This window comes from Lonchura striata, chromosome 10, assembly GCF_050655825.1.
Source record: "Lonchura striata isolate lonStrDom1 chromosome 10, ASM5065582v1, whole genome shotgun sequence".
Classification (NCBI taxonomy): Eukaryota; Metazoa; Chordata; class Aves; order Passeriformes; family Estrildidae; genus Lonchura; species Lonchura striata.
This window is the reverse complement of record NC_140712.1, coordinates 9894323-9921740: the sequence shown is the minus strand read 5'-3', so window position 1 is coordinate 9921740 and position 27418 is coordinate 9894323. Positions and strand designations below refer to the sequence as shown.

At 38.1% G+C, this 27418-nt stretch overlaps 1 protein-coding gene across 15 annotated transcripts in view; it reads right to left on the bottom strand.

The window, feature by feature from the left end:
* Positions 1–27418, bottom strand: part of APBA2 (amyloid beta precursor protein binding family A member 2) — a 98959-nt gene that overhangs the window by 26094 nt on the left and 45447 nt on the right. For all 15 annotated transcript variants that reach the window (XM_085588681.1, XM_085588676.1, XM_085588684.1 and 12 more), the window contains 2 exons: positions 8500–9505; positions 772–852 (listed from right to left, as the gene is read on the bottom strand). In XM_085588681.1, the coding sequence (XP_085444807.1) occupies positions 772–852; positions 8500–9468 (1050 nt within the window). In that variant the 5' untranslated portion in view covers positions 9469–9505. The remainder of the gene's footprint in view (positions 1–771; positions 853–8499; positions 9506–27418) is intronic.

Below are 27418 nucleotides of genomic sequence, written 5' to 3'. Positions count from 1 at the left end.
CTGGGCCAGTGAATGTAAAGCACTGTCCCTGACTGCTCAGTATATAGAATTACACTTAATCTTAGCAGGGGCCATAACAGTGCACATCTTAGGCTCCTGTCCCTAGAACAGATACAGGCCTTCCATTCTTTGTCTTTTGCCAGCCTCCTCAGTCGTTTCCATTTCCAGGAAAGAGGCTGATTTCTCCATTACAGGAAAAGGCTTTAGAAATGTGCCTCTTCATTAATATAACAGGCTACAGGCTAAATATGTTATGGTTTTGAGATAAGAGATTTCTGCTTTTAAGTCTCAATTTCATTTCATTGTGTCTAGCCCCAAGCATAACTCATTCTGCATTCTCAGATGTCTTCTTTGCTCCAGTCTTCAGTGACAAGAGCAGGTCTGTCTATCACTGTGTCTCTTCACAGCTGACTAAGCCAGGACTGACACTGGGAGGGGTGGGGGAGGAATGGGAGCAGAACACGATTTCTTTTGGATGCCACTTTTGCACTCCAATAACACAAAAAGAGAACTTCTGATGTGTTCTCCCTACTCTGCATGTCATCAGAAAATTTTAGGCTTGAATTCATGCCATAGACAGTTACATAAAATGAATGAGGCAGGAAAAATTCATGGGTATAGTTTAAAGCCTTTTCAGAGTAGGCAGATACGGTATTTATTGTCAGTTCAGGAAAAGAAAGGGAGCTTAGGTTTGTGTGTGAGAGGGAGCAGGCTGACAGTGTGAGGCTGCTTCCCCTGCAGGAAGCACAACTGGCAGCCCCAGGTACCTACCTCGGGGGGATTGTTATTGTCAGCTGGGCCATTGAGGTCTGAACGCTGCTGCTTCCTGGGCTGCTCCAAACCATTGCACATCTGCAGGAAAAAATAAAGGATTTCACATCCATTACTTATCTGAAGTTATTTATGTACATTCAATATTCATTACTGGTACCAAAATATTATAATGTGATATAGCAGTTGGCATTTCCTACTGTAATTTAGCAAATATCAGTTTCACATAAAAATGTTAAGCTGTTTAATGACAATAAAGTATCTACTTTGATGTAAATAATAAGACATTTCAATTATCATTAAGCAGCAGTTACAGTACTGATTTAAATATAAATTATTTTATGTCAATGCAAATTTTTCATATGAAATTAAGTCAAATGCTATCATGTCCAAATATATCAGAAAGCAAAGTCAGAATTTTTTAATGTGTTTATTCTCAGTATTGTAGAAAATCAAAACAGCCCTAATGGCTGTCTCTGATCTGAAAACCAGAATTCTAGCATTGAATGTAAGATCCTACATTTGTAGGAGATACTTTGTGGCATATCCTTCCTCATGGGCAAAGCAAATCTACAGGATGCTGGCAGTACAACCTCAGGCTTCAGAAGAAATGTGAAAGAGAAAATATAAAATCATACACAAAGAAAACACTAAGTGCTTTAAACTACAAAACACTCCTTTTTTCCTGTTCCAGTAGTCTCAGGGGAAGAATTTCTTTTCCAGACCTGACCCAAGTCACACAACACCAGCACCCAGCATGGAGAGTGCCCATGTCCTGTAGGTACTGAGAAAGTGAATTTTCATGGCTCAGATTTTCAGTGTTGCAAATCTGGAAAACCAAGGTGATTTCTGGAAAAAAATTTTATGGTTTAGGATATTTCATTTTCACTTTTTTCTTAGTTTCCCTATAATGTATAAAAATAGGACCAAAATGCCACTTCCATTGTAAAGCTTCAGAAATAAAAACTTGTACTGACAATTGTGCAAATGGAAACCAGTAAGGATTATTTAAAAGGGTCAGCCTGAATGTTAAGTGGAAATATAACTCCTTAGCTTCTGACCTTTAAATGCAATATGTATCTATAGGCAAAACAAGTCTTTCTGTTCACCTCTAGACAAATTATTCCCTATGACTAATATTTAGTCAGCAGAACAAAATATGCTAAGGAAGCAGGCACATTAGAGCTTAGTAATGACAATTTTCAGGTAAGACAACATACACAAAGCAAAGATTCACCCAAGTAGTAAGCAGGACTTTAAGAAAGAAACCACTATCTGATAACAGGAAAAATGGTCAGACTTCATACTCTTCTCTCACAAAGATTCCATTACTTATGTGTTAGTTTAGTGGTGGTGATCATACACATCAGGAGTGAAAAAAATTTCTGATGACTAATTCCAAGTAAACAAGTCAGGTGTGGGAAAAGATGAGTCAGAGTAAGTTGAGAGACCTAAGCATTCCACAAAATTATTTCAATTATCTATCACATTTCAGTGGACATTAAAATAATTTCTAATTTATTTTCACCACCTCAAAGAACCATTTTTTTTTCTTTTGTCCTTGCATATATTTAGAATTGAGAACCAGCCATGATGAGTTTCAGAGAAAAAGCTCTGCTGAATTCTTAGGGAGATATAATTAGGAGCACATACGTCTTCTGATTTAAACTTCCTGAGAAGACTTTGTCACTTATGCATCTCTAGGAGGCAGACATTGATTTTGCTGTGGACTGGTGTCAGGATCTGACTGCTAAAACTCTGTGATGTGACAGACAAACTGCTTGAGGCTGTTTGGACTTTTAGCACTTTCAGTAGGTACTTGGTAAGTTTGGGAACTGTCACTTGGTAACAGATATTTATTAGTTCTGCCCCACAGCTGCCTAAAAGATGCAAGAGAATGCAGAAACCTTTGATACTCTTCATTTATACCCATTTGTGTTTTCTACAAACTGTTCTCAAATGCATCCCATAACACACAGACTGGCTTCCAGCAAGTCCTAAAAAACACATTTTCTAAACTGCCTATCATCTTAGTTTCTTCACACTGTTCTAAAGGTGAAATCTTTTATAGACAAAAGACTCCTGGATTTGGACGCTGCAGCAGCAGAGCACTGTCCCCATGCTGAGAGAAGGAAATAAATATTTGTGTCAATGCTGAGTTCTACCAGCACAGGCAAGGGAAACACAGTAGCAACATTGATGTGTGCAAAGCTTTTGGAGGGGGAAAATAGATAAAATACAATGGCTTTGTTAAATTTTCTTTCCCTAAATTTTGTATGGATCTCTAGTCTGTCTCTGGATTTCCATGTTGAAGAAGTAGAAGGGCACAGCCTATATGAATGTTGTGCAAGCAGACTGACAGTGCAGGAGCTTGTGGTGTTCCTACTAGGGCAGTTTGTATAAGCGTATTTGGTTAGTTCTCAGAGGTATGCCAGTGTTATGGAAGAATGATTGAGAAATGAGAAACAGTAGGATTCAACATCATTAAAAAGCAGACTTTCTCTGAAGTCCTCCTTTGAAAAGGAGGCAAATTGAATGGCAAATTCCTGTTTCTTGAAAAGGTTACAGGTGGGGTAGGTGTTGGTGCTGTAAAAAGCATTTTCTTTTATTGTTGGTAAATAGGATTTGTTTGAATAAAGTAGGAGAGGACACATTCTCATGAGAGGACTCTGGGACTCACTGCTTGAGCCCTGACAGTTTAATCAGCCCTCGTTCCTAATGACTCAAGGTATACATTAGGAATGAGGGCTGATTAAACTGTCAGGGCTCAAGCAGAGTCCCAGAGTCATCTTCAGCCCCTACCCAGCAGAAATAGCTCAGCCTTGCCAGTGCCAGTGTTTAAGGGGCAGGATCCTAGCTGGGATGAACAGAGTAAACTCTGCCACAGGGGAGGTTCCACAAGAGCAGTTACTTAATTGAGTTTACTAGTGCAAAAGACACCTTCCATTGTTTATTATTTCAGCTGCTGTCCAGTGTTCTGCTTTTTGAGTCATGTCTTTTACAGTTCTTTACTGATGCTAGTTCTGCATGAGCAGCAGGAGAAACTGAAGTCCCAAATGCAGGCAGGGGGTGGCAGAATGGGGCTGTGCCTGCCCCGTGCCATCCTGCTGTGGGGGAAGGAAGCAGGACTGGGTATGGTGCAGTGAACAGGGGAGAAGGTTTTTTTGTGGTTTCAGCTTTGGTTTAAACTAGGCCATTGTGCTTATATTTTCTGCAGTACAAGCCTATATTTGCAACACGAGAGTACTCGCATTTTTCACCTGGTAAAGCCTTTCCTGTGTTGAATACTGTTAGTGTGCCAAACCAACACTATTGTAGCTAACTATTACTATTGTAGTAATATTTGTATTGAAGCAAATCTAACAGCATTCCAAAAAGCAACTCCTTTTGCACAGGAATACCACGTCCATTTAAAATTTCTGATTGTTCTGTATGCTACTGTCAGTTGAAGGAGTCATTCAATTGATCTTCTTCTATCCCAATATATACCAGTCAGATAATTCATGTTTGTTACATTAAAAACTGTGGTAATTGAGAAGAATTACATCAGCACTGTGTCTGACAATACTCAGTTTCTCTGCTACAGGTAAAACATAAGAAATGAAATTAGAAATAGAAAAAGAAAATTTCATCATGTGATAATTCAGCAATTAGCTGAGAGATGACCAAGATGTCAAATGGGTGTGTGGGAAACTTCTAGCTTGAGGGAGTTGGTAAATTTGTGTTGTTATAAAGTACCCAAAATAGTCAGTTTAACTTCATAGATGTGATGTCTTTCTTAAATATCAAAGGCATGGAAAACCTGCAAGGAGTAAGAGTTGTGCTAAGCAGTGAGTTAGAGCAAATAGACACTAAATGTATTCTAGGTTTCTCTCAGACTTGTCTAGTGCTAATCATCCCCCTCAGTGCTTCCCTAGAAGTATTTACAAATAAAGGCTAATCAAGCCAAGCTCATATATCCCTGAAGTTTTCAAGCCTGAACATGTTTACTAAAGACAAGAGACTGGCCCACACTGAAAGTAATAAAAAAGCTTGCTTTGTTTTCCTTCTCTGTAAATTTGTGGGTCTTTCTTAAAAAGTGACTGTTTTCTGGGGCAAACCTAGCAACAGGAACCTTTAAAATCACATTTGTTTATTTGTTATTTAGCAAATGTCTTGCAAACAGAATGTTAGCACCTATCATAAGCTAAGAATCAATAGCTGAGTATTTTAAAGGAATGTAAATGTTACAATAAGCAGTAATACTACTGATATGAGGCAGGAAAGGAGAGGAGCAGAAACATGAAAAGGCTTAGGATAGCATACTGTGTGCATAAAACAACAAATGTACCTTCCTGCTTGCTCATTCTTTACAAAAACTGACATACAGGTAGTATATCTTGATTTAACCTAGAAGCATTCAAATCTACATTTATTTAAAGATAGCTGAGGCAAAAAAAAGTGCTTTATATGCAATATGGGTGCCTGTATCATCCCTACCAGCATGATATTTAATACTGTGAGATGCACACTTAGGATAACAGATCTTTTTGCAAGGTGACAAAACCAAGGCTCTTCTAAGCAGCTTCTCTGCATACAGTAAGTTAAACATGCAAATGTACTGACAATAGCCTTGGGTTTTTTTCCTTTCACTATGGAAGAAGTTGAATTATTGTAGTTGGTTTAAATATTGTAGCTAAAATTGTGGCTATCTTGGTTTCACAAATGAGACACATTTAGGCAGTACTCTAATTCCATCCAACCCTTTGATATTTCATAGTAAATACTAAATGAATTGAATTCCCCAGAAGAAAAACAAAATTCTCTGCACTTTATTTAAATTATTTGAGGTCCAGTATTAATGCTAAACATCCAACTACACCTTGTGCTAAGGAGCTGTGTGGCAGCAGCTGTCTGGCCACAGAGAGCAGGTACAGACTTTCTCAGGATTTTCCTGAGAAAAGCAGAGAAGAGAATCGAGACAATTATTACCTCTGCTCCTTGTTCTCATGCGGAATGTATTTTGGAGATTGTTTACCTAAGGTGATTGCTTGATTGGATTCTGGTGATGGTGTTTAGATTCAATGACCAAGCAGATGCACAGCTCTGTCAGGTCTCTCAGGAGACAGTCACAAGTTTTTCTTGTTAGTTAGGTAGTAGTTAGTTGTTAGTAAGAGCTCTTGCTACTGTAATATAGAAATATAATATAATATAATATAAGATTATATAATAAAGCAATTGATCTAGCCTTCTGAACCATGGAGTCAATGCCAATTATTACCCAGCTGAGGACCTGCAGCAGCAATTAGTGACCCTGCACAGGGATCTATCTCTGAGGGTTACACCACAGAGCCATTAAGAAAAAAAACAACTTGGGCAGAAATGGGTACTCAGCTTTTACTCTGATGCCCTCACCATGAGCCTGATTTGTGGGTAAAGCTGAGAATGTTTACTGCAGTAGGTGAGAACACAGCAAGGTCAGACCAGTCTTGTCATGACACACACATTCAAGTAATGCTTGCCAAAGGTTATTAAACTTGTTTTTTATTCTTTCTTTTACATCCCTGAAGGTTTGGGGTGGGTAGAGGGACAATTATCACGTCTCCAATTGTGAGCTTCTGTATCTCTGTAAGAAATACCACTTCAGAGCTTTTTACCTTGGAGCTTTGTGCTCCTGTCTTCAGTGAAGGGCCCACAGCAGCTGTGCCTCGTTGCCTTTCTTATAAATGAAATGCATGTCTTGTCACCCAGTTTGTTTAGTCTGATCTGGAGTAGATACCTGCACTGCTCTATGTCTAATTTCCTGTCTCCATGTTTGAAGGAATGGAACACTGTGTACTGTTCAGTGCTCTCAATCCATTCAGACAGGAGTTGTGGCTGCTATTAAAAGTGATGCTATAAGCTCAGTGGCTTCATCCAGCCTGGGGTTACCTATCACAGCAGTGCTTCCCTTGATATTAAATAAGATGAAGGCATTGGTCCAAGACTGACAGCAAATAACAATCAAAGCTCAGACAGGCAAATATTTAGGTACATTTGATTTTTTTCACACTGGGGCAGTTATATCAGTACCCAGGTGTTACACAACACCTCTTAGGAGTCTATTGAGAATGACAAAGGTACAATGCAGTTCAGCTCAGCTTCTGATAAATAAACTTCAAAACAACAAAAAGTTGTTGAAATGAAAGTCTACTTCAAATATTGTCTTGGATGGCCAATTGTTCAACGAGGAGGAAAAACCCAACAACTACTTAGTCAAGTACTGAGAAATTCTTTCTTATTCAGTAACTGGTTTTTTGTTCTGCAAATATTTTGAGAACTTGCATGGAACAACACTCCCAGAAGTAGCTGCTGGGAGAAAGGCCACCACTAAGTCTAAAAGATGCTACCTCAACCTCTGCTCCCAGCCAACACCTAGTAGCTGTTCAAACCATTGAACATCAGCAAGCTTGTTCACTAAGGGACTTTTATGCTGGCTGTAGGGCACTGAATATAGTAAGTTGCACAATTTGGTTATAATTATACTTCTGGAAATAGAATGTAGTAATGAATATTAAAAACTTGCTGCAGATATGGGAAATCTGAAAATATCCCCCTAAGACTTTTTTTTGTTCACAATTATAATGAAGGTCGACCTGTTTCATCAGCATATACTTAAGCATTTGATTTCCTTTTACTGTTTTTCAGAGGAATTAATGTATTTTAATGGAATCACCTAGACTAAACTGTTTAACTGTGGGGCACTTAATTATAGAAAATCCCATTTACAGAGTTGATAAAGCTGAAACAGGAAACTTATATATATGAAGTTTAATAAAGCATTTTAATTAAAGATAGGGCAAAATAATTCATTTATCCTTACTAGTTCGTTACCCAAGCATATGTTATGTTTTACCTCTTTTAGGTAGATCTGTTCATTGCAGAAGATAACTAATATCCAACTGCATATCAATTTAGAGATGCAAAATCAAGACTTTAAAATGACATTAGGGAATGTGGTTTTTCTCTCGAAGAAGTAACCACATTCTGTTTGAAATTTCAGGGAAAAAAGTCATACCTCCTTTCCTTTAGAAAAGCTTGAGCTTCATTCTTAGACTCTTTTTCTGGCACTCAGCATTAGAACAAGAAAAGATCATGCACAGTTTAAATTAACTTCTACATCATTCTTGTGATAAAACTGCTTAACAAAATTTTTGGTAAAGAGTAAAGCTCTTATTTCTTCCTCCTTGTCAAAGTCAAGATATGTCCAGCTAGTAAAAAAACCCACAGCAATATGCAGACACTTCTTGAAGGTTTTTTTAACATATATAGTATCTAGATTTGACAGACATTCTATCAAAAACAGAAAATTATCTACCACTAAGGCAATGTACAGGGGCCATTAATGGAAAAAAAAGGTTCAATTATTTCAGTGCTGACTCCAGTTTGAAGTTTCTCCAGACTGTCATTGCAGAATGAAAATAATGTAAAGAAATTGGTTTTGCTCCATGCATCTGGAATACCTTTGTTTGAATTGTCTTTTCTCTGCGCAAAACCTCTTTGCTACATCTCTGTATGTGCTGATTATATTTAGCACCACTTTCTAAATACACAATCTGATTATGTGAATGCACTTACAGTAAAATTTAAAATACTGCTAATACATTTACATATTAATAGATATAAAAATATTGCTAATTTTGTTTGGAATAAGTAATGTAACTCTTGCATAATGCCTCTGACAGTCTGGTTAAAAAAAGCACCTCATACCTGCTCCTGTGGCCACTTCTGTCTGTCCTCGGGGGATCTTGACTTTGCTTTAAAACCTCTGTGCACATCTCCACTGTGCTTAGAGGCAGATGGGATATTCAGTGATTTTGGCCTCCCCTCGTGCCTGTTAGCACTGTGAACAGCTTCTCCCTTTGAACAAGTCTCTTTGTAGTCATGTGCCATGTTTTCAGTCCCAGTGTGCTCTGGACTCATTTCTGTTGTACTGTTAATACTGCTCATGCTCATACTCATTTTGATTTCTGCTACAATCTGGTCAATGTCCTCTTCCTGCTCTTCCAGTTCTGCATCCTCTTTTCTAGAATGGTATGGTGATATTCCCTGTGAATTGCCATTAGCCTCTGCTGGGTAATAGTCCGGATAGTCACCTTCACTTTGACAGTACTGGATGTTTTCTTCTTGGTCTTGGATCTCCAAAGATGATGCTTCATCCTCCAAAATCTGAATGCCATTATCTTGACCTTCCTGCCACTCTTGCCTGTCCATCACCTCGTTTTCATCTTCGTGCTGAATTTTGCCTTCAGCCCATTCTTCTACAGCTTCCTGACATTCATCTGTTTCAACATGGTGTTCCTCATGGGGAGCATACTCCTCCCCATTGCAGTCCATTCCTTCCAGGTAACTGTCATCCTCTGGACAGTATCTGATGTAGTATGTGATCCCCTCCTCTTCTTCTGGCAAGCCTTCATCATAGTCCTCCTCCTCTGAAGTGTTGTTTACATAGTCAGAGCTGGAGTCACCATCTCCACTATGGTCATTGCACTCATGTTCCACAGGGGTAGGACTACCTGCTCTGACAGTGGCTAGTTCTGCCTCCTTTGCAGCATAATCTTCAATGGGAAGGTCACTTTCTTCATTTTCAGGCTCCCTGTTGTGAGATGAAGTTGGGCAAGCTCTGGCTCTGTGATCCAGCATGCTGGCTGTAGTGCTTTGATGTTTCCTGTTTGCCATAGCCAGCTCCTTACATGACAATCATTTCCAGCAATTACTGCAGGGAAGATGGAAAAAAACACATTCAGGAAAAGGTCATCAGCAGAGAACAGTGATGTTAATAGGAAGCAAATGGATAGATTCAATTGGTAAAAAGCCTGTGTTTGTAGATATTTGACCAAATTCAGACAGCTAACTTTTAAAATGCTTATGCTGTGGAACCATGAAATCAAAGTAATAAGTTGCACTCTGAAAGGAACAGATAAAGAAAAGGTTCTACATTTGTGCTAAATGTATTCTAGTGTAGGCTCTCTTATGTCACTTTGACAGAGAATTAATCCTGAACCTTGAAATTAGTTTTCAATTTCTCTTTCTTGCCAGTAAAGGGTCATGCTTTGATTACTACGCAGTAAACGGGACCTCTTTTCAATGTTCAGCTTAGGCATTTCTTTAACGTGTACTGAAAGCAAACATTTAGAATCTGAGCTGCTCTTACCAAAATGAAAATAATTCTACTAACTTGGCAGTCACATAGTGCACTAAAAGATAATGTATTGGTATTAAAAGTGTAATTTTTATAAAAACACTTGATGGTTTATTAGCCCTTTATAGCTGGATGCCATGAAGTATTTCCAATTGTTAAATCAAATATTGCTTTTAGAATAGATTACTTCAGTTGGAAGGGACCTACCACAATCACCAAGTGCTGACCAAGTTAATGCATGTTTTAAGACCCTCATCCAAATGCCTCTTAAAACACTGACAGGGTTGGGCATTGAGTGCCACTGGAAGCCTGTTCCAGCATCTGACCATGCTCTTGGTAAAGAAATGCTTCCTAATGTCCAGTCTGAACCTGTTGTGATACAGCTTTGAACCATTCCCAAGCATCTTATCACTGGATACCTTCTCTGGAGAGAAGCTCAGCACCTCCCTGCCCACTTCCCCTCTGGAGGATGCTGTAGAGGGCAATGAGGTCACTTCAGCCTCCTTTCCACAAACCAGACAGTCCCAAAGCCCTTTGCCATGCCTCAAAGGACACCTCCTTCCAGCCCTTTCCCCTGCTCTGCTGTCTTTCTGTGCACACATACAAGGACCTTCACATCTTTCATTAATGATGGGGTCCAGAAGTGCACACAACACCCACTGAGGCTGCATCAGTGCTCAGGACAGTCCTGTGCAGCAGGGTAATCCTCTTTTCTGACCAGCTGGTCACAGCGTTTGACAGAGCCCAGGATGTGCTTTGCTCTCTGGGCTGCCAGAGCACGTTGCTGAGTCCTGAACTGCTGTCAACAAGCACCCCAGAGCAGAACCTGGCATTTAGACTTGTAAAATTAACTATGGCCCAATGCTCCAACCTATCCAGATCCCTCTGGTTTTTTCAGCGTCTAATCTATATTCCAAGTAAAACACACATTTACAGTAAAAGCTCACTAATTCTTCCTGCTAAACACTTGTGCTACTTTAAATTACTTTTTTTTTTTTTCTAAATACTTAATTGGAAATAAGCGGGGGTTATATGAACTATATAAAAAAATACTTAATGAATATACCTAATTCTAGACAGGCTTGACAAGTGTGGTCTGCTGTATGATTTGGAAGGGGGAAATAATCTACTTTTAGTATTTGTGTTTTGCTGTATTTCATTGTTGTATCCTTATGATAACCTTGACCTGTGCAGTTACTTCATTGGCATGAAGTGAGCTCAGGCTCCTCACCTGCACCACACAACTACAAGAACATTTTGCTTGACCAGTTTTCCAAGGCTTGAGCAATAAAACTAACATGGAGCTAGAGGATTAGAGGAGCTATATAGGGAGTAATTTCTTAGGCATGATGAACTTAGAAAATGAATCCTGTCACTGTAGCCTAGACTCTTACAGATAGATCCCTGCAGAACTTCTGATACAAGAAAAATCGCAATCCTTAGTTTGTGACATCAAATCAGGGATTTGATGTATCTATGGATATTGCAAAGATGCCACATGGCAAATCTAGCTGCTAAACTTGGGTTCTAGATTCTGAGATGCAAAGAGATGATGTTAATCACAGGAGGAGGTATGAAGGGAATCCAGCATATGGAGCCCTTTTTAGTTACTGTCACCTTGCAGAATTAGTCCTGACAGAATAAAGCTTTAAAGTAAATAGTGTATCTGAAGGGAAGTTTTAAAGGAGAAGATCAGTGAAGGCAAAACTCTCAGTGATTACTTGCCCCTCCTCACTATTGGAAGGACTAGCAGACTTGCAAGATGTTCTCAATGCAATCTGTATGCCCACTATCCCTTTAAAAATAATGATACTTTTTTACTTTGGAGTCAGTTATAAGAAATTCAGAACACCAAGCCATCCATCTACTAGGGTTAGTCAGAGTCTGATTTAGTCAGCTCTTACTGCAAACTAAGGATGTTTCTATACTGTGGCTGCAATATAAACAAAATCTATTTTACATTGGATTCAAATAGTAATCTAAGTCACAACACTGCAATGCTCTGCACAGGCTGCAAAAAACTGCCCACAAGCAAGACAAATTCCTTGTATGACCATTTCAGGCATGAGTACACTACACAAGCATGTCTAAAATGAGTCAAGATGGAGAGCTATAATAATTTTGAATGGCACTGCAAGAAAACTAAAGAGATCTCATCTGGTTTAACCAAATTTTTTTTTTTTTTCAGTAACAGAATAAATTCAGTGTCTCTTATAGAAAGAGGAGTTCTCATCTGCAATGGCCTCAATCTCCTAGTGGAAATATTATCCATATTAAATAATACTTAAATATTTACAGTGCAGTTGACCCTGCACATAAGTCACAACAGTGTAGCTGAAGATGCACAAACACAGAGTCTGTAACAAGCACAGTTTGAAACCCATGACTCAGATTTTCCTAAAACATATGGAGATGAGAACCCTTTTTTTAGCCAGTATAATGGAGTTTTCCCACCCACATCTAAGGCTCTTCATTTGGTATCCAGGCCCTAAAACAGCCATAAGTGGTATCTATGCAGTGATAGCTTTATAAATTCCAGTGGTGACTGCTCAAAGATGTTATTTACCTGCAGGAAAATCCAGTACATTGTAGATATTCTAGAACATGTTGCAGGAAGCCACCTGAATGTGATCTGAGAGCTAAAAGGCAGGGCAGGAGGCTGGGGAAGGAGAGGTGGCTGATGAGTGGAGTCCATCAGCTATGGGGAACTGCCAGCATGAGGGTTCTCAGCTGGGCCCTGCAGTCCTGCTCCTCCAGGGGCCTGGTAATGTGCAGCACCCACACTGCGTGAGAAGAACTTAAAAAAATCGTGGCAGACTGGAAATATTTTAGACTATAGGTGGTAAGAAACAGAGAAAATAATTCCTCTCAAGCATGTCTAGCACTGGTAAGAAGTAGAGAAAATAATTCCTCTCAAGCATGTCTAGCACTGATATATTAGGCCATGGGAAATGGGTTTGCAGTTAATTCAGTCTGCGCGATGATTGAGGACAGTGCTTTACCCCTGGATGCTGGAACTGAGGCAAAATAAGCTGGATTTTTGGTGAGAGGCAATGCTGAACTTAATGCTATGGAAACTGAAGTTACAAAGCAATCTCTGCACTACAATTACAATTCTAGTTGGCCTCCTTTGCAATCTTCTCAGGCACTACTCTAAAAGTAACAAAGTACTGAAATAAAAAGGCAGAATTTATTATTTTCAGCCCATGAATTGCAGACTGAATGTGCACTGATTACAGCATCTTCAAGTATAAAATGTAACTTCTCCAACTGTACCAACACATCAGAATTACTGAGCTAAGTTTTCAAACACAGTCTGAGAATTGCTCTTTATGGAGCTGCAAATACATTGCTGTCAAGGAAACACACAGCTGTATTTTAACTCAAATATTAGAACAGCCAGGACAGCTAGTTTTTTTCCCTGTATCAAAATCTCTCTCAAGCTTCCTAGCAAAATGCTTTAGTCACAGATTAGGTCTAGCATAACCTGAATATTTTAAGCTGTTTCATGTCAAACAGCAATGTTTCTGAGGACCACAGGTCTGAACTCTTTTGTCTTCTCATCTACAGAGACATTTATCTTCCAGGTTTTAAAAGTACAAAACCAGAATTTTGACTTTTCTTTAGAAATGTAACAGATACCAAATTTTTACGATGTGTTCTGCTAATCAAACTACTGCACAGTCTTCTGAGTCCCTGACTGCATGGGTTAATAATTTAGCTAATGTTCACATCAATTACTGTAACCTTCTAACATCATATGTATCTTGAAAAAATTAGAAATTGGAGAAAATACTGGACTTCTATCTTACATTACTAAATGTTGAAGGGAGGAGTAATGATTTGCTGGATCCAGAGGCACTTTATCAATAAAGGCTCCAATTCAGCCTACACATCGTTTTCTCTGCTTGGTGTAAGACTCCCTCCTACTTGTATCTCAGCTCCCTCCTTGATAGCAGGGAGTTAGGTCAAACTTCTGCAGCACTCCAAGCACATTTTTCCATTTCTGGCTGCAGTTGGGATGAAGTGTTCCTGGGAACATGGATCAGTGCTGGATCCCTGTTTACTTTCCTTGGGATTCAGTAATTTTATCTTGCTGAGACAATCAAACCCTGACTTCAGTTGTACAGTGCATCACTAAATCTCCATCAGTGTTTTCAGGATCGGTGAATAAGGGACCAGTTGCACAGGGCTTCAGTAAAAATGCTTTTCTTTCAATAATGGTTTTACTTTATTTTTCTTAATTTTCCCTGGCTCAGCTCAATGTTGAAAAGAAAATCAATCTCCAGGAAACACATGCTGCATTTCCATGTGAGAGTAAAAGGGAGTATGCATAGGGGAACCAATTTCTTCTGCTCCCAGAAACGAGCCTACTGGCTTACAGCTGGAATTTATTCTAATCAGTGCTCATTATACTCATTAGCTTTCTTCTGAGTTTGCTGCACCTAATCCAAGACAGCTGTAGTAAAGGAGTTTATCAACCTCAACACTTCTACATCTTTTCACCTGTGTAGAAAGATCTCTTTACTGTTTTCCCAGTAAAAAAGACCAATTAAATTAGCATTAAAAATGGGAAATGGTACACAATTATAAACATGGTGAAATACCCAGTATCATACTGCTGGTGGTGGTTAAGGACCTGCATTGCATCTGTATTTGATTCACAAACTGAATAGCATTTTAGTGGGAGCAAAATAAGTTATTTACATTTAACATGCACAATGATCTGAGGTTCTTTTGGCAACAAGTATACTTTTGCATGCTTATCTACAGCCAAATGATTTTTGAGCCGTGCTGTTCCAACTTACAGGTGAACCTAAGAATTTCACTGGCCTGAATTTTATCTATTCACATTATTTTGCAAGGGCTCTTTTGTATGCCTTCTCTTCCTCAGGTTTGTTTTTCCATCTACTCCTCAGTCTTTCTCCCACATTTCCGATATCTGCGCCCTTTGTCCATTTTGACAAAACTGATGCTCTAGTTTTGCTTCCCTGGAATTGTTCAATACCTCCTATTTTCTGCAGATATCCTCTGCAATCTCACTGCTATTAAACAGGTTCTACTCTTTGTAAGTCTTCTTTAGATGCAAGTTATAAGCACTGCCACACAATTTACTGCCAGGAGAGATCATAGCACGTACAGCCCACAGCCCTGCTTCTCTCTGCTGAGCTGTGCTGTGGATGCACTGCTGACTGAAGCTGTTCCATATGTTAGCCCTATACATTCATAATCCAGAAATGCTGCAAAAAAGAAAAAACAACACCCAACCCTCTTAACATGGACATATGTTTAGATCTGCTACATTCATCTACATTCATCTGTAACTGAGATAACAGTATTTTTCAAGAGAACTGCATCAGAAAATTCATGATTGCAGAGCTTTTTTCTAATTATACCAATCTCTTCTCCAATAACGAGATACGTTAAAGTGGAAAAGAATCTAACTTCAATTCTTTCAAAACAATTTTTAATATTAAACTAATAGTATTTCTCAGTAGACTTTCATTACAGAAGACTTAATAGGCTCCCATCTGCTAAGTTGGTCCAGAGGAATTATGACTGATCCTAGACTGGAACTGGAATTTTTAATAAGCTGATAACAGAACATGAGCCTGCTGTGACTGTGTCAGATTCTGTAGTCATTTGATTCCCCAAGGCCAAACTGCATTAACTTCATTTTTCAGTGGTGCTGACTCTCCAGACCATGAGAATTGATTATGCAGAGCTCCAGAAGCAGAGTGCAGGGTGACTGCCAGCTCCCCTAAAAGCAGGTGGAACTGGGATCCCAACTCTCACAGGATCCCTAATCTGGCAGTGTCAGTGACAGCAGACTGAGCATGTGACATGGGATTTTGGAAGGAGCACGGTCTCTAACAAAGGGAAGGGAGGAGGGGACACAGCAAAGGGGGAAGGGGTGTGCTGGTCCCCTTGCACAGAGTGAGCCTGGGTAAAACTGACCTTCTAGTGCTAGGGATGGAAAGGGTCTCTAACAATGAGGACTACACAATGTGATTAAATTAGGGTCCTGTCATGACACTCCCAGTGCCATCTCAATGTTACTGAAGGTGTCTCACTCAGGCTGGCACAGTCTGCCACAGAATTTATTAGCCGGGTTTGTTAAAAATGCCTATTCCTTCTCTCTGAGGCTTTTGAATTTAACGCTATAAAACACCCCCACATAGTTTCAGGGAGGGGAAAGGCCTAGGACATAGATTTACATTATTAGGACATAAAGCGGGCCTTTTACGTCTAGGATGTTTCATCTGCGTGGCAGTAAATACCCAAAAATACAGTCATATGCATGCATACCTCTTCCTCAATGCAAGCTCAGCAGGTCCAGCATAGCTCAAAACACCTGTTTCTCTGGGATTTTTGTGGCCATCTACAATTCAGGCGTGCTGCTTGAACCTGCATGTCTCAGGGATGGCCAGTTTCCTCAGTTCCCTCCAAAAAAACCTTTAGATAGCAGGGACAAAAAATTGGCAAAGACACCTGAGAAATCTACATGATGGTAGTGCTAAACTCCAGTCTTTGTGATTTGATAACTCACGTGGAGATGGTTTGATATTTATAAAATAGTAAAATGTCTTTTTTCACCTATTTATGAAAATATACCATAAAAAATACTTTCAAGTGCCTGCACAGAAAAACTACTAATTTTTAGCAGCTGAGATCTGATTTTTTACTGTGAAACTTGACACTGAAAACTGGGCTGAGCTCTAGATTTGTGTATAGAACCCCAGTATGAGTACAGATAGCAGTGGAGCTGGTCTTGGGAATGCCACTTGTGCCTTTTACAGTGTATGTTATCTTTGCTCAGAAAGCTTCTGCATGCTTTTCTAAAACCTTCATGAATACAAGTATTTATGTGAGCCACACTAAAACATCTTTGCACATATATGACACTTCAATGATGCGATTGACACTCTAAAAAAATCCAAACATGCAAACTCAAAAATAATTAGAAAGGACACTAAATTTATGGGGAATATGTTCCTTTCTATGGGTTTTTGTGCATAAAGAATATATTTGATGAAGAATTTTTAAATTGCTAAGTTTAATTTTTGAAGGAAGTGACTGAAAATAGTCAGAAGACATCTAGAAAATTAGCTTTGACAAATAGAAAAATTTACAAATTGACAAATAGATATTATACATAAAATAAACCTGAAGTGTTTTGTCTATGTTGTTGACAACTCAGGACATTTCCATGAAGTTTAAAGCTTAACTTCCAGTTTCTCTTGGTTCTTGCAAAATGACCTAAATAATCCTTTCATTTCTGCTTTCATCCAAGAGAATTTTCTTCTCAACCCACAACAACAATTTGAGGACTGAGTGAAGACAAGTCTTAAATGAGCTATTTATTTTAAGGCATTTCTACGCTCACATGCTTGACCTCTTCTAGATAGTGTTATAAAAATAAGAGTACCAAACATAAAATGTGGATAGAATTAACAGAAACTTGCTATCTAGGACTTTCATATTTATCCTTCATTTTTCCTTCACATTTCCTTCATTCAAATTCAACAACACACAACTAAGGAAATACATTTTAAAACACTGTTGTCTGCACCAGACAGAAAACTCTTGGAATTCAGAAATGCATTTTATTTTGTTCTGTGAAATTCCATTCAAAATTAGCCTGTTTTAATAGTTAGATGTCTTTCAATATTTCTTTATTTTCTTAGTCTCTTCTATCAAGACCCACTTTCCCATCTCCCTGCTGTGCTGGGGCTGCCTCAGGTCCAAAGAAAATGAAATACTTTACACAATCTAAATAGACAAACCAGAAAACCAGCAAACATGCCTTCTGTGATTTGAGGAGGGAAGAAAGGGATGGTCAGTGTTTCCCAGTGCCTCTGGCTCACACAGTAGATGCTGTGAGTTTTGTAACTCACCTGCAGGGCCTGAGAGCAGCTGGGGTTCATCTAACGCTGCTCCTGTGCCTGGTTGTACACATTTCCTTGTTTTCAGTAAGGGCAAAAATAAAGCTGGAAGTTGCAAATTAAAAATACCAACAAAAGCTATTTAGATTTGTTAATTGTAGCAACAACACAGTAAAGTCCACATTCCAGATCTTCCTTTTAACCTAAACTCCCCATGCTCACACAGTATACATCTGTGCTATAATTTTATTATTATACATTATTTTATACTGATGCCTTTCACATCTTCCAGATTCTGTACTGCATTAACATGTAACTCTGAACCCCATATAAAGTGTTAACAAGTTCTCTTCACAGTTTAATCAGACAAAACAAACCTTTTCCAGCCTGAGAACCAGGAACAGCATTGCAGCTTAGGGCCCAAAAAGTGCAAACAACAGTGAACTGAGGAGGGCAAACTGAGAGGATGGGACTTCATAACCTGAAGCTGTAACTGGACAGTCAACCCAAATATGGAAATGGACCAAAACTTATACAAGTGTGAAAACTTGTGACTCAGAATCCATCCTGGGTCCATCTTGGAGTCATCTTGGGTAGAGGCATAGCCAGGCTCTTGTATTGCCCAAGGTGTGTCCTTTAAAGGTCTTTTAACAAATCCCCACTTTATTCCTCTAACACCGTCTAGCCTCTGTTCAGGTAGTCTCTTTAGGCATCAGTACCTCCTGCCTCTGATTTTTTTAAAGGCACCAGTTGGTGTAGACCAGGAGGAAAAACAGCTAACAACAACTCTAGATTTGGTGCTACTCAGTGTTTCAGAGCTTCAATTAATCATCTAAATATTATTTTAATATGCTTAACATAATGAAATAGAGACTTAGAAAACAGCAAGAGATTTGCATGGGAAGCAGAGCAAGAATGATTCTTAAAGAAGTGAGGGAAATGTGTGGGGAAGTGAAAACAAGTGGCATCTAAAAATAGATGGCATTAAAATACATGTCTTTGCAGTTATCTCAAGAGTAGCCACTAGGGTCTTCCCATGTAGCTAAGACCAAAAAAAATTATTATATCATTCTCTTTTTCCTTGAATGTATCTACTGTGAATCTGAGGTAGTCACAAAAAAAATCACTGAATAGGCAAACAAAGAAAATATTATGTCCATTATTAATCATCATTATGTTGATTTTATTAGTTTAACAACTGACAGCAGACTGAGAAATAAAAATTGTGAGATAACAAATGCTCATTTCTGTATGTCAGGATTGTTTCATTTGCAGTTTTGCAGAAATTCTGCCTAGAGCTACAATGGCTGCAGTGAATTAGTTACTGCAAATCCACATCCCTGTATCCACAGGCGATGCTTTCAAAATGGAGCAGCCTGTCCTGAGCTACTACTGAGCTATAACAAAATGTCGTCAGTGTGCAGGTTGCATTCTCAGTAGAATATGAACTGTGAATGCACTGGAGACATGAACAGCATCTAGCCAGCCATACCTAATGCACATCTCCTCACTCTGAAAGCACCAACAAACAAGAGATGATGTGCACTGGAATATCTGTTCAACCACATCAACATGAACAAGTACATTTGAGATGTTTGATTACCTCACCTGAGAGTGAGATCTTTACAATTACTTTTCTGTGGGCTTGAAAATCTTCCTTTCTGTGCTAGTCACTAGGTGATATCGAGGGGTTTTTGAGATGATTTAACTATTTATCTTGTATTTTAAAGAATTTACATTCTGAATTATGTTCTTGCATATCTTTTCATGGTATATAGTTGGGTTTTTTTTTCTGTTTGGTTTAATCTAATAAGCTCTTAAAATTCAATAACTACCTTGTAAAAGCCATTCTAAAAATGCTCTATAACTGGCACCCACTAATAGAAACTAAAAGTAGAACAGACAAAGAAATGCTAAAGACAGTGGTACTATGGCACTGCAGAGGTGGTATTCTTGAGCATATATCCCAGCTGAGAATAGTTTTTATAGTCAAAAAGATTAGCTATTTCCTGCAGCAGAAATAAAAATGTGTAATCACATATTTAATTATCATGTATTGTTGATGTGGCTTAATCATCCTTTAGGGTTTAATTTTCCAGCTCAAACAGTGATACTAAACCTGTGGTGCTGCATCCATACAGATGTGAGAGTTAGGACAAGTATCAGTTTTGCAGTGCTAAGCCTGCTATAAAGAAAAAGCCACCAAAACCAGAACCTTATTTTAAGGCCCCTTAAACAGAGGGAAGCACAGAAGCAGAATATTTGTATTCAACAGAATAAGATGAGACTCCAAAATTAAGGCAATGAAATTTTATGGCTTATTCTTGTGACTGCTCTGCCCCAAGAAATCAGTTTCAAATAATGATAAAGTACCCCTCAAGCACACAAAGTTCCAGTGATAGCTATGCAGAGGCATCAACTTTGAATTTTATTCCATAATAAATACAGATTTTAGTATCTTCTTATGATTATTTTATCTCCTAATTTACTGAAAATAAGAGAAAAGTATAGGATGTATAGGAACAAGGGAAAAAGATACAGGAGCAAGGGAAAAGTATATTACATTTTAACATTATCATGCATAAAAAATATATGCCATTCAATTAAATCACATTCAGCCATTCTGAGACAATCTGCAATCCATCCAGAGCAATCCATCCAGAGCTCTGGTAGAATTTTCAGTCTGTCTTAGAATGGATTATACAAAGTTTTCCAATCTTTGCAGAGTAAGTTTCTGCTGACTGTGGAGGCTACTCCGAAGTCTAGTGATCTTTCTCTCTCCTGCTAATTCGTATGCTTTTGGCATCCTGCAATTTCCTGGGTAAGGCTTTTATCTCAGTAACAAGGTTGGTTTCTGTACTGACTTGCACTAGATGATAACAGATCCCTCTAAGCATAACATGAGGCAGTGGTGCTGTAACAATGGGGAGCCATGTGGCTGGAATTCAGCAATGGAGCACACACAGAACCGGGGGGCAGCTGTGTGAAACCTCCTGAGGTCACAATTGTACATATCCACATTAGCAGAACTGACATGCAAAACCATCACCTACTGCGAGTTCTCCTAGTCTAACACAGCATTTTTCTGGTCAAAATGTTCATAAACATCAGCCAACTGAAATAGATTTCCTTCTTATCTATATTTACTTCAGAAAAATTATTCACTGGAAAACCACTAAAGAAAATCTTATGCATTTGGCCTCTAATGTCAATTTAAATATTACTTTAGGAATAAAACTGATTCCACCTAAAATGTCAAGACAAGGAATTATTTTTTTTTTCTACAATAATTCAGTGTCTTAAAATAGATTGAACAATGACTGTAAAGTGTATTGTGTAGTCAGAAATGTTGTATAAGAGTCAGAAAAAATCTACTTTTTCAGAATATGGAAAAAATATTAGTCTGCCATGGCACATTCCCAGAAAAGCCTTCTAAGCCACCAGATCTATACAGTGATGGGTGACTTGGGGGTATAAGTGAAAGGTGAGGCAGGATTTGGAGACTTCCTCCAAGCTGAGGGATCAGTACTTTTGACAAGATGTGTGAATTCCAAATTTCAATGCTATTAGAGGAAAAAATGATCCTCACAGTAAAAAGAAATAGAACATCTCTTGGTTCCTTGAGATTCTCTTCCACAAGTCTAAGCTGTAAATGTGACCATTTCCCTTTAGCAGAAGAGTCCCTGTGGTGCAGCCACTGTGACTGCTGTGAGCCTGGCAATCCAACACAGCCCTGGCACCCAGTTCCAGCCTCCTGCACACAATCCTGCACCTGAGATTACTGCTGGCTGCAGCAGTATTTATTGAACCTGCCATGCAGTTAGAAGGGAAAGGAAATTGGTTACATTTAAGCTGTTGGAGCAAGCTTTGCACTCTGTCGCTATCACACAGCTATAAAAGAACCCAATGGGTGTTGGCTAAATGGATTTTCACACATGCAAGAATAATTTTAGCTCATCACGAATTTTAAACCTTTAATTTTTGGAACTGTGTGTCAGACACACACACTCCCACTTGCTGCAGAGAGAAGTTAGGCTTCTCTACCAGGTCATGCATGTTACACAACAAATACACAAGCAAGTATATCTCTTACAGACATTTACATAAGAGATATATTAATATCTATATAGATATAATTAGTAAATCTATAACATAATCTGCTTCAGTTCCTTCTCCCATAAGAAAAGAAGCTAGGAATCTTTTTAGAAAAGTTAGGAGGCTATTCTGAGATTAAAGTAATTTGGAAAGATGAGTTAGCTTATCAAAGAATATTTGAAGAATGCCAAGACAATAATATGGGTTGGGACAGTACTTCAAAAACTGTGATCTTGCCATTTAAACATCATCATTTAAGTAGTTTGAGGATTTATCTAATGGGATAAATTTATCCATTAACAATATCAGATAACTGTAAGGCAGAGTTATTTAATTTAACATCACCATTAAATAGACATAATGAAAATGTTGCATTTTAGTCACATCCAGTTCCACCTGAAATACAGCAACCACATATATTCCTGTTATTTGTGCCTTTGAATTCAGTTTTTTCTTGACAGTTTTCAAAAAGCTATGGCTCTTAAAGAATTAGCTTTTCAGGGTGAATGCAAATATCCCAAAAGCATTTGTGTCAACTCCTTTTATCATCTTTTTATCTTTTAAAAGCCAGACATGTGGCTTTCAAGATCTGTCACTTGTTGCAGATGTATTTCCACACCCACAAGGAAACCACACAGACTTGGTGCACCTGAACTCCACAAAACATTACTCTCACCAATACAGCTGTATTCCTCTCCCCTTATTACTTGTTGTAGTTTCACAGAAATACTGCCAACTCTCATCCTGGCTCAATTTAATTTACAGACAGGCTGCTTTATTATTTTAATACTATAGAATTATGCCTTTAATATGTTTTTAACTGTTTTGCTTTTACTGCACTCAGCTTTCTTAATTCTCAGCAAAGTCCATATTTTAGAGTATCCTTTCATGCAAAGAGGTGATGTTATAGCAAAATAAAACATAATAGCACTGGGAAAAAGGGGACATTTTAGAATGCCATTACTTATTTTTTTTTTTCATTTTACATTCAAAAGGAGGAGAAATTCTTAAATTTGATACTTACTTGGTGTACATGTTTTGATACATACATGGTGTACAAGTACAATGTTTCAAAAGTTATTTATTAGTATTTTATACTTCAGTTTACCCTTCACCAAGAAAAGAGCCCTTGATTTTTTTTTTATTTATGCATCTGTTCAAATTTTTAACACAATAAAATTGGAAATGCTTACCACAGGCAATTAATTAATCTTTGTGTTATTATTTAATATATATGCTTCTCCAGCCTTGTGAGGAAAAAATAAAAAAGATAGTTTTCCTTCAATAAATACTAATTGCAGGTTATGTAGAGGTAAATCATACATACCATGTGAATAATAATGCAGAAGGGAATAAGGAAGAATAGGTCACCTTAAATAAAGCCTGGAGATTCAACAAAACATTTCAAAATGTACCATTTAAGGCAAACATTTGCAACCCTACTCCAAGAGCATCCATTGAGTGGATGTAAGAGGGCTGGAGGAGGGTGGGTGGAATACTGAGACTGGTAATTTAGGAGAGCTGTGGAGGGAGGTCACTGGAAAGGCCTCGTTTGTAGAAGGAAATGGAGATGCTTAACTTTCCCATAGTCAGGGTTTAAGTGCTGGGTTAGAGGTTCACACCCAACCATTTACACTCAAATTTTACAGCTTCTTGATTCTGAGTGTGTAATAACTCCTCAAAAAGGTTCCTCTTTATCACTATTGACCTAGAAGTTCTGTGAATGGTTACATGGACTCACTTAACATAACCATAGGGAAAAAATTATTTTTTCTTTAAAATGTTACAGGAAAAGGACTGACGGCATTATTTTAATGAGTCAAACCTCACCCAAAATTAGATTTTTCAGGCATTGACAAGTGACACGTTCCTCATTAACACTCTTCCCATTTAATTAGTATAAGAGGATTAGGTTGCATTTTTCTCCTTAATAGAACAGTGTGGTTTTTAAACTCATATAAATACTTGCATGCTGGCAGGTTTAGTAAATGAGTAAAAAAATCTTTTGAAAGAATAAAACAAGGACAAAGACTATTGTGTTAGTTCTTTTCAAGATAAAAGAGTCTGCCTTTGTTCAGCAAAATTAGCAAATCGCAGGGTTAATTTTTGAGATCTTCTACAAAATAAAGATTTAACAAGAGTAGTAGATAATGAAGATAATCAGAGACTTTAACTGTGAATTATATTGTGGGATTTTGCATTTTCCACCTTTGAAAAAATATCTGTAGCTTGCAGCTGGTTGTGTTTCAGGCACACTACTCCTTAGTAGATGATCACCTAATTTGAAAAAATATCTGTAGCTTGCAGCTGGTTGTGTTTCAGGCACACTACTCCTTAGTAGATGATCACCTAATTTGAAAAGCAAGATTAGAAAGATTTTTCCTCTCGGTTTCTAAGGCACAAATTGCACATCAGTAAAATCCTCTCTGATTTATAAAAACTGGGTAGAAGATAAAGGCTCTGTCAATCACTGCAGCAGATCCTCAGGATGGCTTGAAACCTTACACCCACCAGCTTTGATTTGTATATATACACCTTATGGAAATGAGACCTTTCCTTTTAAGTAAGTATTTTGAATGCAAAGTTATTTAACTGTGCTCTGAATGACACAGTTACAGCTTAGCAGGTTTCCATGTAAACAGTCAGTGAAAACAAAGCAATAAGCACAATGCCTTAAACTCTTATTTGCTATTAGAGACACACAGTGACCTGACAGGAGAATGTTGTGCTCGATACCATGTGAGCAATGAAGGATGTGCTCTGAACTAAGTCTGCAATTTAAGTGGGCATTGACAAATGGATTTATTGGTCCTTCCTGTTGCCTGCTGTTCCCTATGCCTATGGGGACTAGGACATACTGCATAAAGGGAAAACAAATGATGCTTTGGCATCTGTACTTGAATTGATTTTCACTAAGTCACTACAGGTCCAGCAGGGCCACCTATAAGGCCAATATTAAATCAAATCCCACACTCATTGCTTTCAAGCCTGCCCAAGAAGCAGCATGCACAGGCACACTGGTGGAGCTGGCAGAACTAAGCCCTGTATCTGTAGGCACAGCTGACCTGAAAGGCTGTTTCAGATGCTGGACAGCAAAGAAGGTGCAGAATCATTTAGCTTTGAGCTTGGGAGCAGCTCACCAGAGCACAAAACCCATATCCCTGTAATATGGAGCCATATGTCTGAATTCATAAATACATATTTACCACTCATTGAGGACCCAGACTAAAGTACCTGAACTATGGGCACTGCTCCTTTTTTTTTTCCTGGTTCATAAATCAGCACTTTAGCCACAAACATCTTCTTTTAGGTTAGTAAATAACATCTAAAAATGCAGACCGAATTTGACTCTAGTGTACTTGGTGATCAACACCTGGCTGCAAATGTCTCTTGCGTAAAACAGAATAAACTTGCATCTTCTGCACAAGAAGAAGTCTCATTTACTTCTGAGGCTCACTTAAAGTCTTTTAAAAGTGAAGAATTTGATAGCAGTGCCTCTTTCCTCAGGGAAAAGAAAAAATCCTAGGCAAAACACATTCAAAAAGACTCCTGACCTCATAGAAAGAGGTAGACAGTTCTGGGGAAGTCTCATGAGCTATTACTCTGTTTTTATCTTCCCAAAACATGAGCTTTTGGCCACACTGGAATATGGGATACTGGGCCTGATACTGGTGCCAGCACAGCATGGCACCTAGCTCAAATTCTGCCAGTGAATAGCTCTAAGATAGTTCCCACCCTTTCAGGTAAGTTAATACATGTGGAGGCAGGTATTAATTCTAACTTTCTATTTTTATTCACAAAAATTCAGGAATTATTACTAGGACTAGTTTTAAGAATAATTTCTATGAATTTGAATTTTAATTGATATAAAATCAAAGTTCATGTGTACCAGATTTCTAAATATTTAGGTCAAAAATCACCCTTTTTATCAACACTAAAGACAATCTATTTTTTTATCTGCAGAGATAGGCAATTTAGCCTAAAGTGAATTTTGCCCACAGAGAATAGTTAATTGTAACTCAAAATATTTGTTAAAATTTTAAAAAGTCAAATATAAAAACTTTCACTGCTGTCATTAGGGCATACCAGACAAACTCACTGTACAAAATCACCTCATTGATTAGGAGGTCAAATTATTGGGATGAAAATTAGTAATCAAAGACAAAATTCTTAACTTGAGGCACTTCTGGGCAAGAAAGTGTTCCACAAAATTCTGGTATCTCTAAAGAGATATGTAATAGATGTTTAGAGAATCAAGCTGCTGAAAGCAATCTTTCTGAAATGCAATTTATTTTTTTAAAACAGGTTAGCGTGCTTTCTGCGTTAATACCTTAGGAAAAACCACTGAATGCTGTGTTGCACTCCAATTGCAGAGGACTGTGGAATTTGGTTACCAAATGTTAAGGCCCTACAGAAGTTAATGTCAGCTACAGCAACTCTTTGTTATTGCTCAGTAAAGCACAACAGAGGTGAGATCTTAGTACAAATTTGGGATCTCATGTCCTTTTCCACAAAAGGTATTTCATTAACATGCTTTTTCTCCAAGAAACATTTACCAAGGACAAATTAAATGCTTCTCAGGGAGAAGACCTGCATCTACTACCATAGTTACAGCTAAAATATATTTTCCTTTCTAACTAGGATTGACTACAAAACCAGAAAAATAAGCAGATTTGATTTTTTAGAAACCAAACTGACTTTTCAAGAGTTTCCCAGAAGTACCATTTCCCAGCTTACAGAGACCTGATTTCATATCTGCAGTAATTTCATTAGTATGTAGGAGTGATTAGGAACCTTTGGAGAAAGTTTCTGAAGAAAACCTAGAGACTGTTAGATTGCCACATAATGACCATACAGTTGTCTTGCACCTTAAAACAATTATCTCTGTGTATGAAGACAGCTGTCTAAAAGACAAAGGCTTATTTCAAGTCCTTGAACTAAATCTGTTGTGGATGTCTGAGTATTTCAGTCTCCAGCTACTGCACCAGGAGCCTTCCAAAAGCTCTGCAATTCCATTCCATCAGTAGATGATACCCTAACTAAATGAGCTCAGTGCAAATCCTTTCTCAAATTCACAATTTCTACTCTGAATAAGTGACTGAAAAAGGGAGTGTCTTGATTTCAGATTGTAAAGATAAAAAATGAGTGCCACATCTATGTTGGTTTGTTGGTTTTGGGTTTTTTTTACTAGCATATTTGAATCTTCTCCCATCCTTCATTCCACTCCTCTCAATGTCAAATTCATTATCATGCCATGTAAGTGGGTCTTACTGCAAAATAACTGAACTCTGAACTCTTTTCTCTACTTCTGTTTTTTTATTATTTCAACAGTTGTTTAAAGTTATATCTCTGTCTCCAAATGCAATTCTCCAAAGAAAGGACAGTATTTTTTTTTTCCTTTTCACATGATTAAGCTATTCAAAACAGGCCTCAAGGCAGTGATTTAACATTTGGAAACATAAAGATAATAAGATTTTCTAGTTCAAAGTAAATCATAGCCATTGCA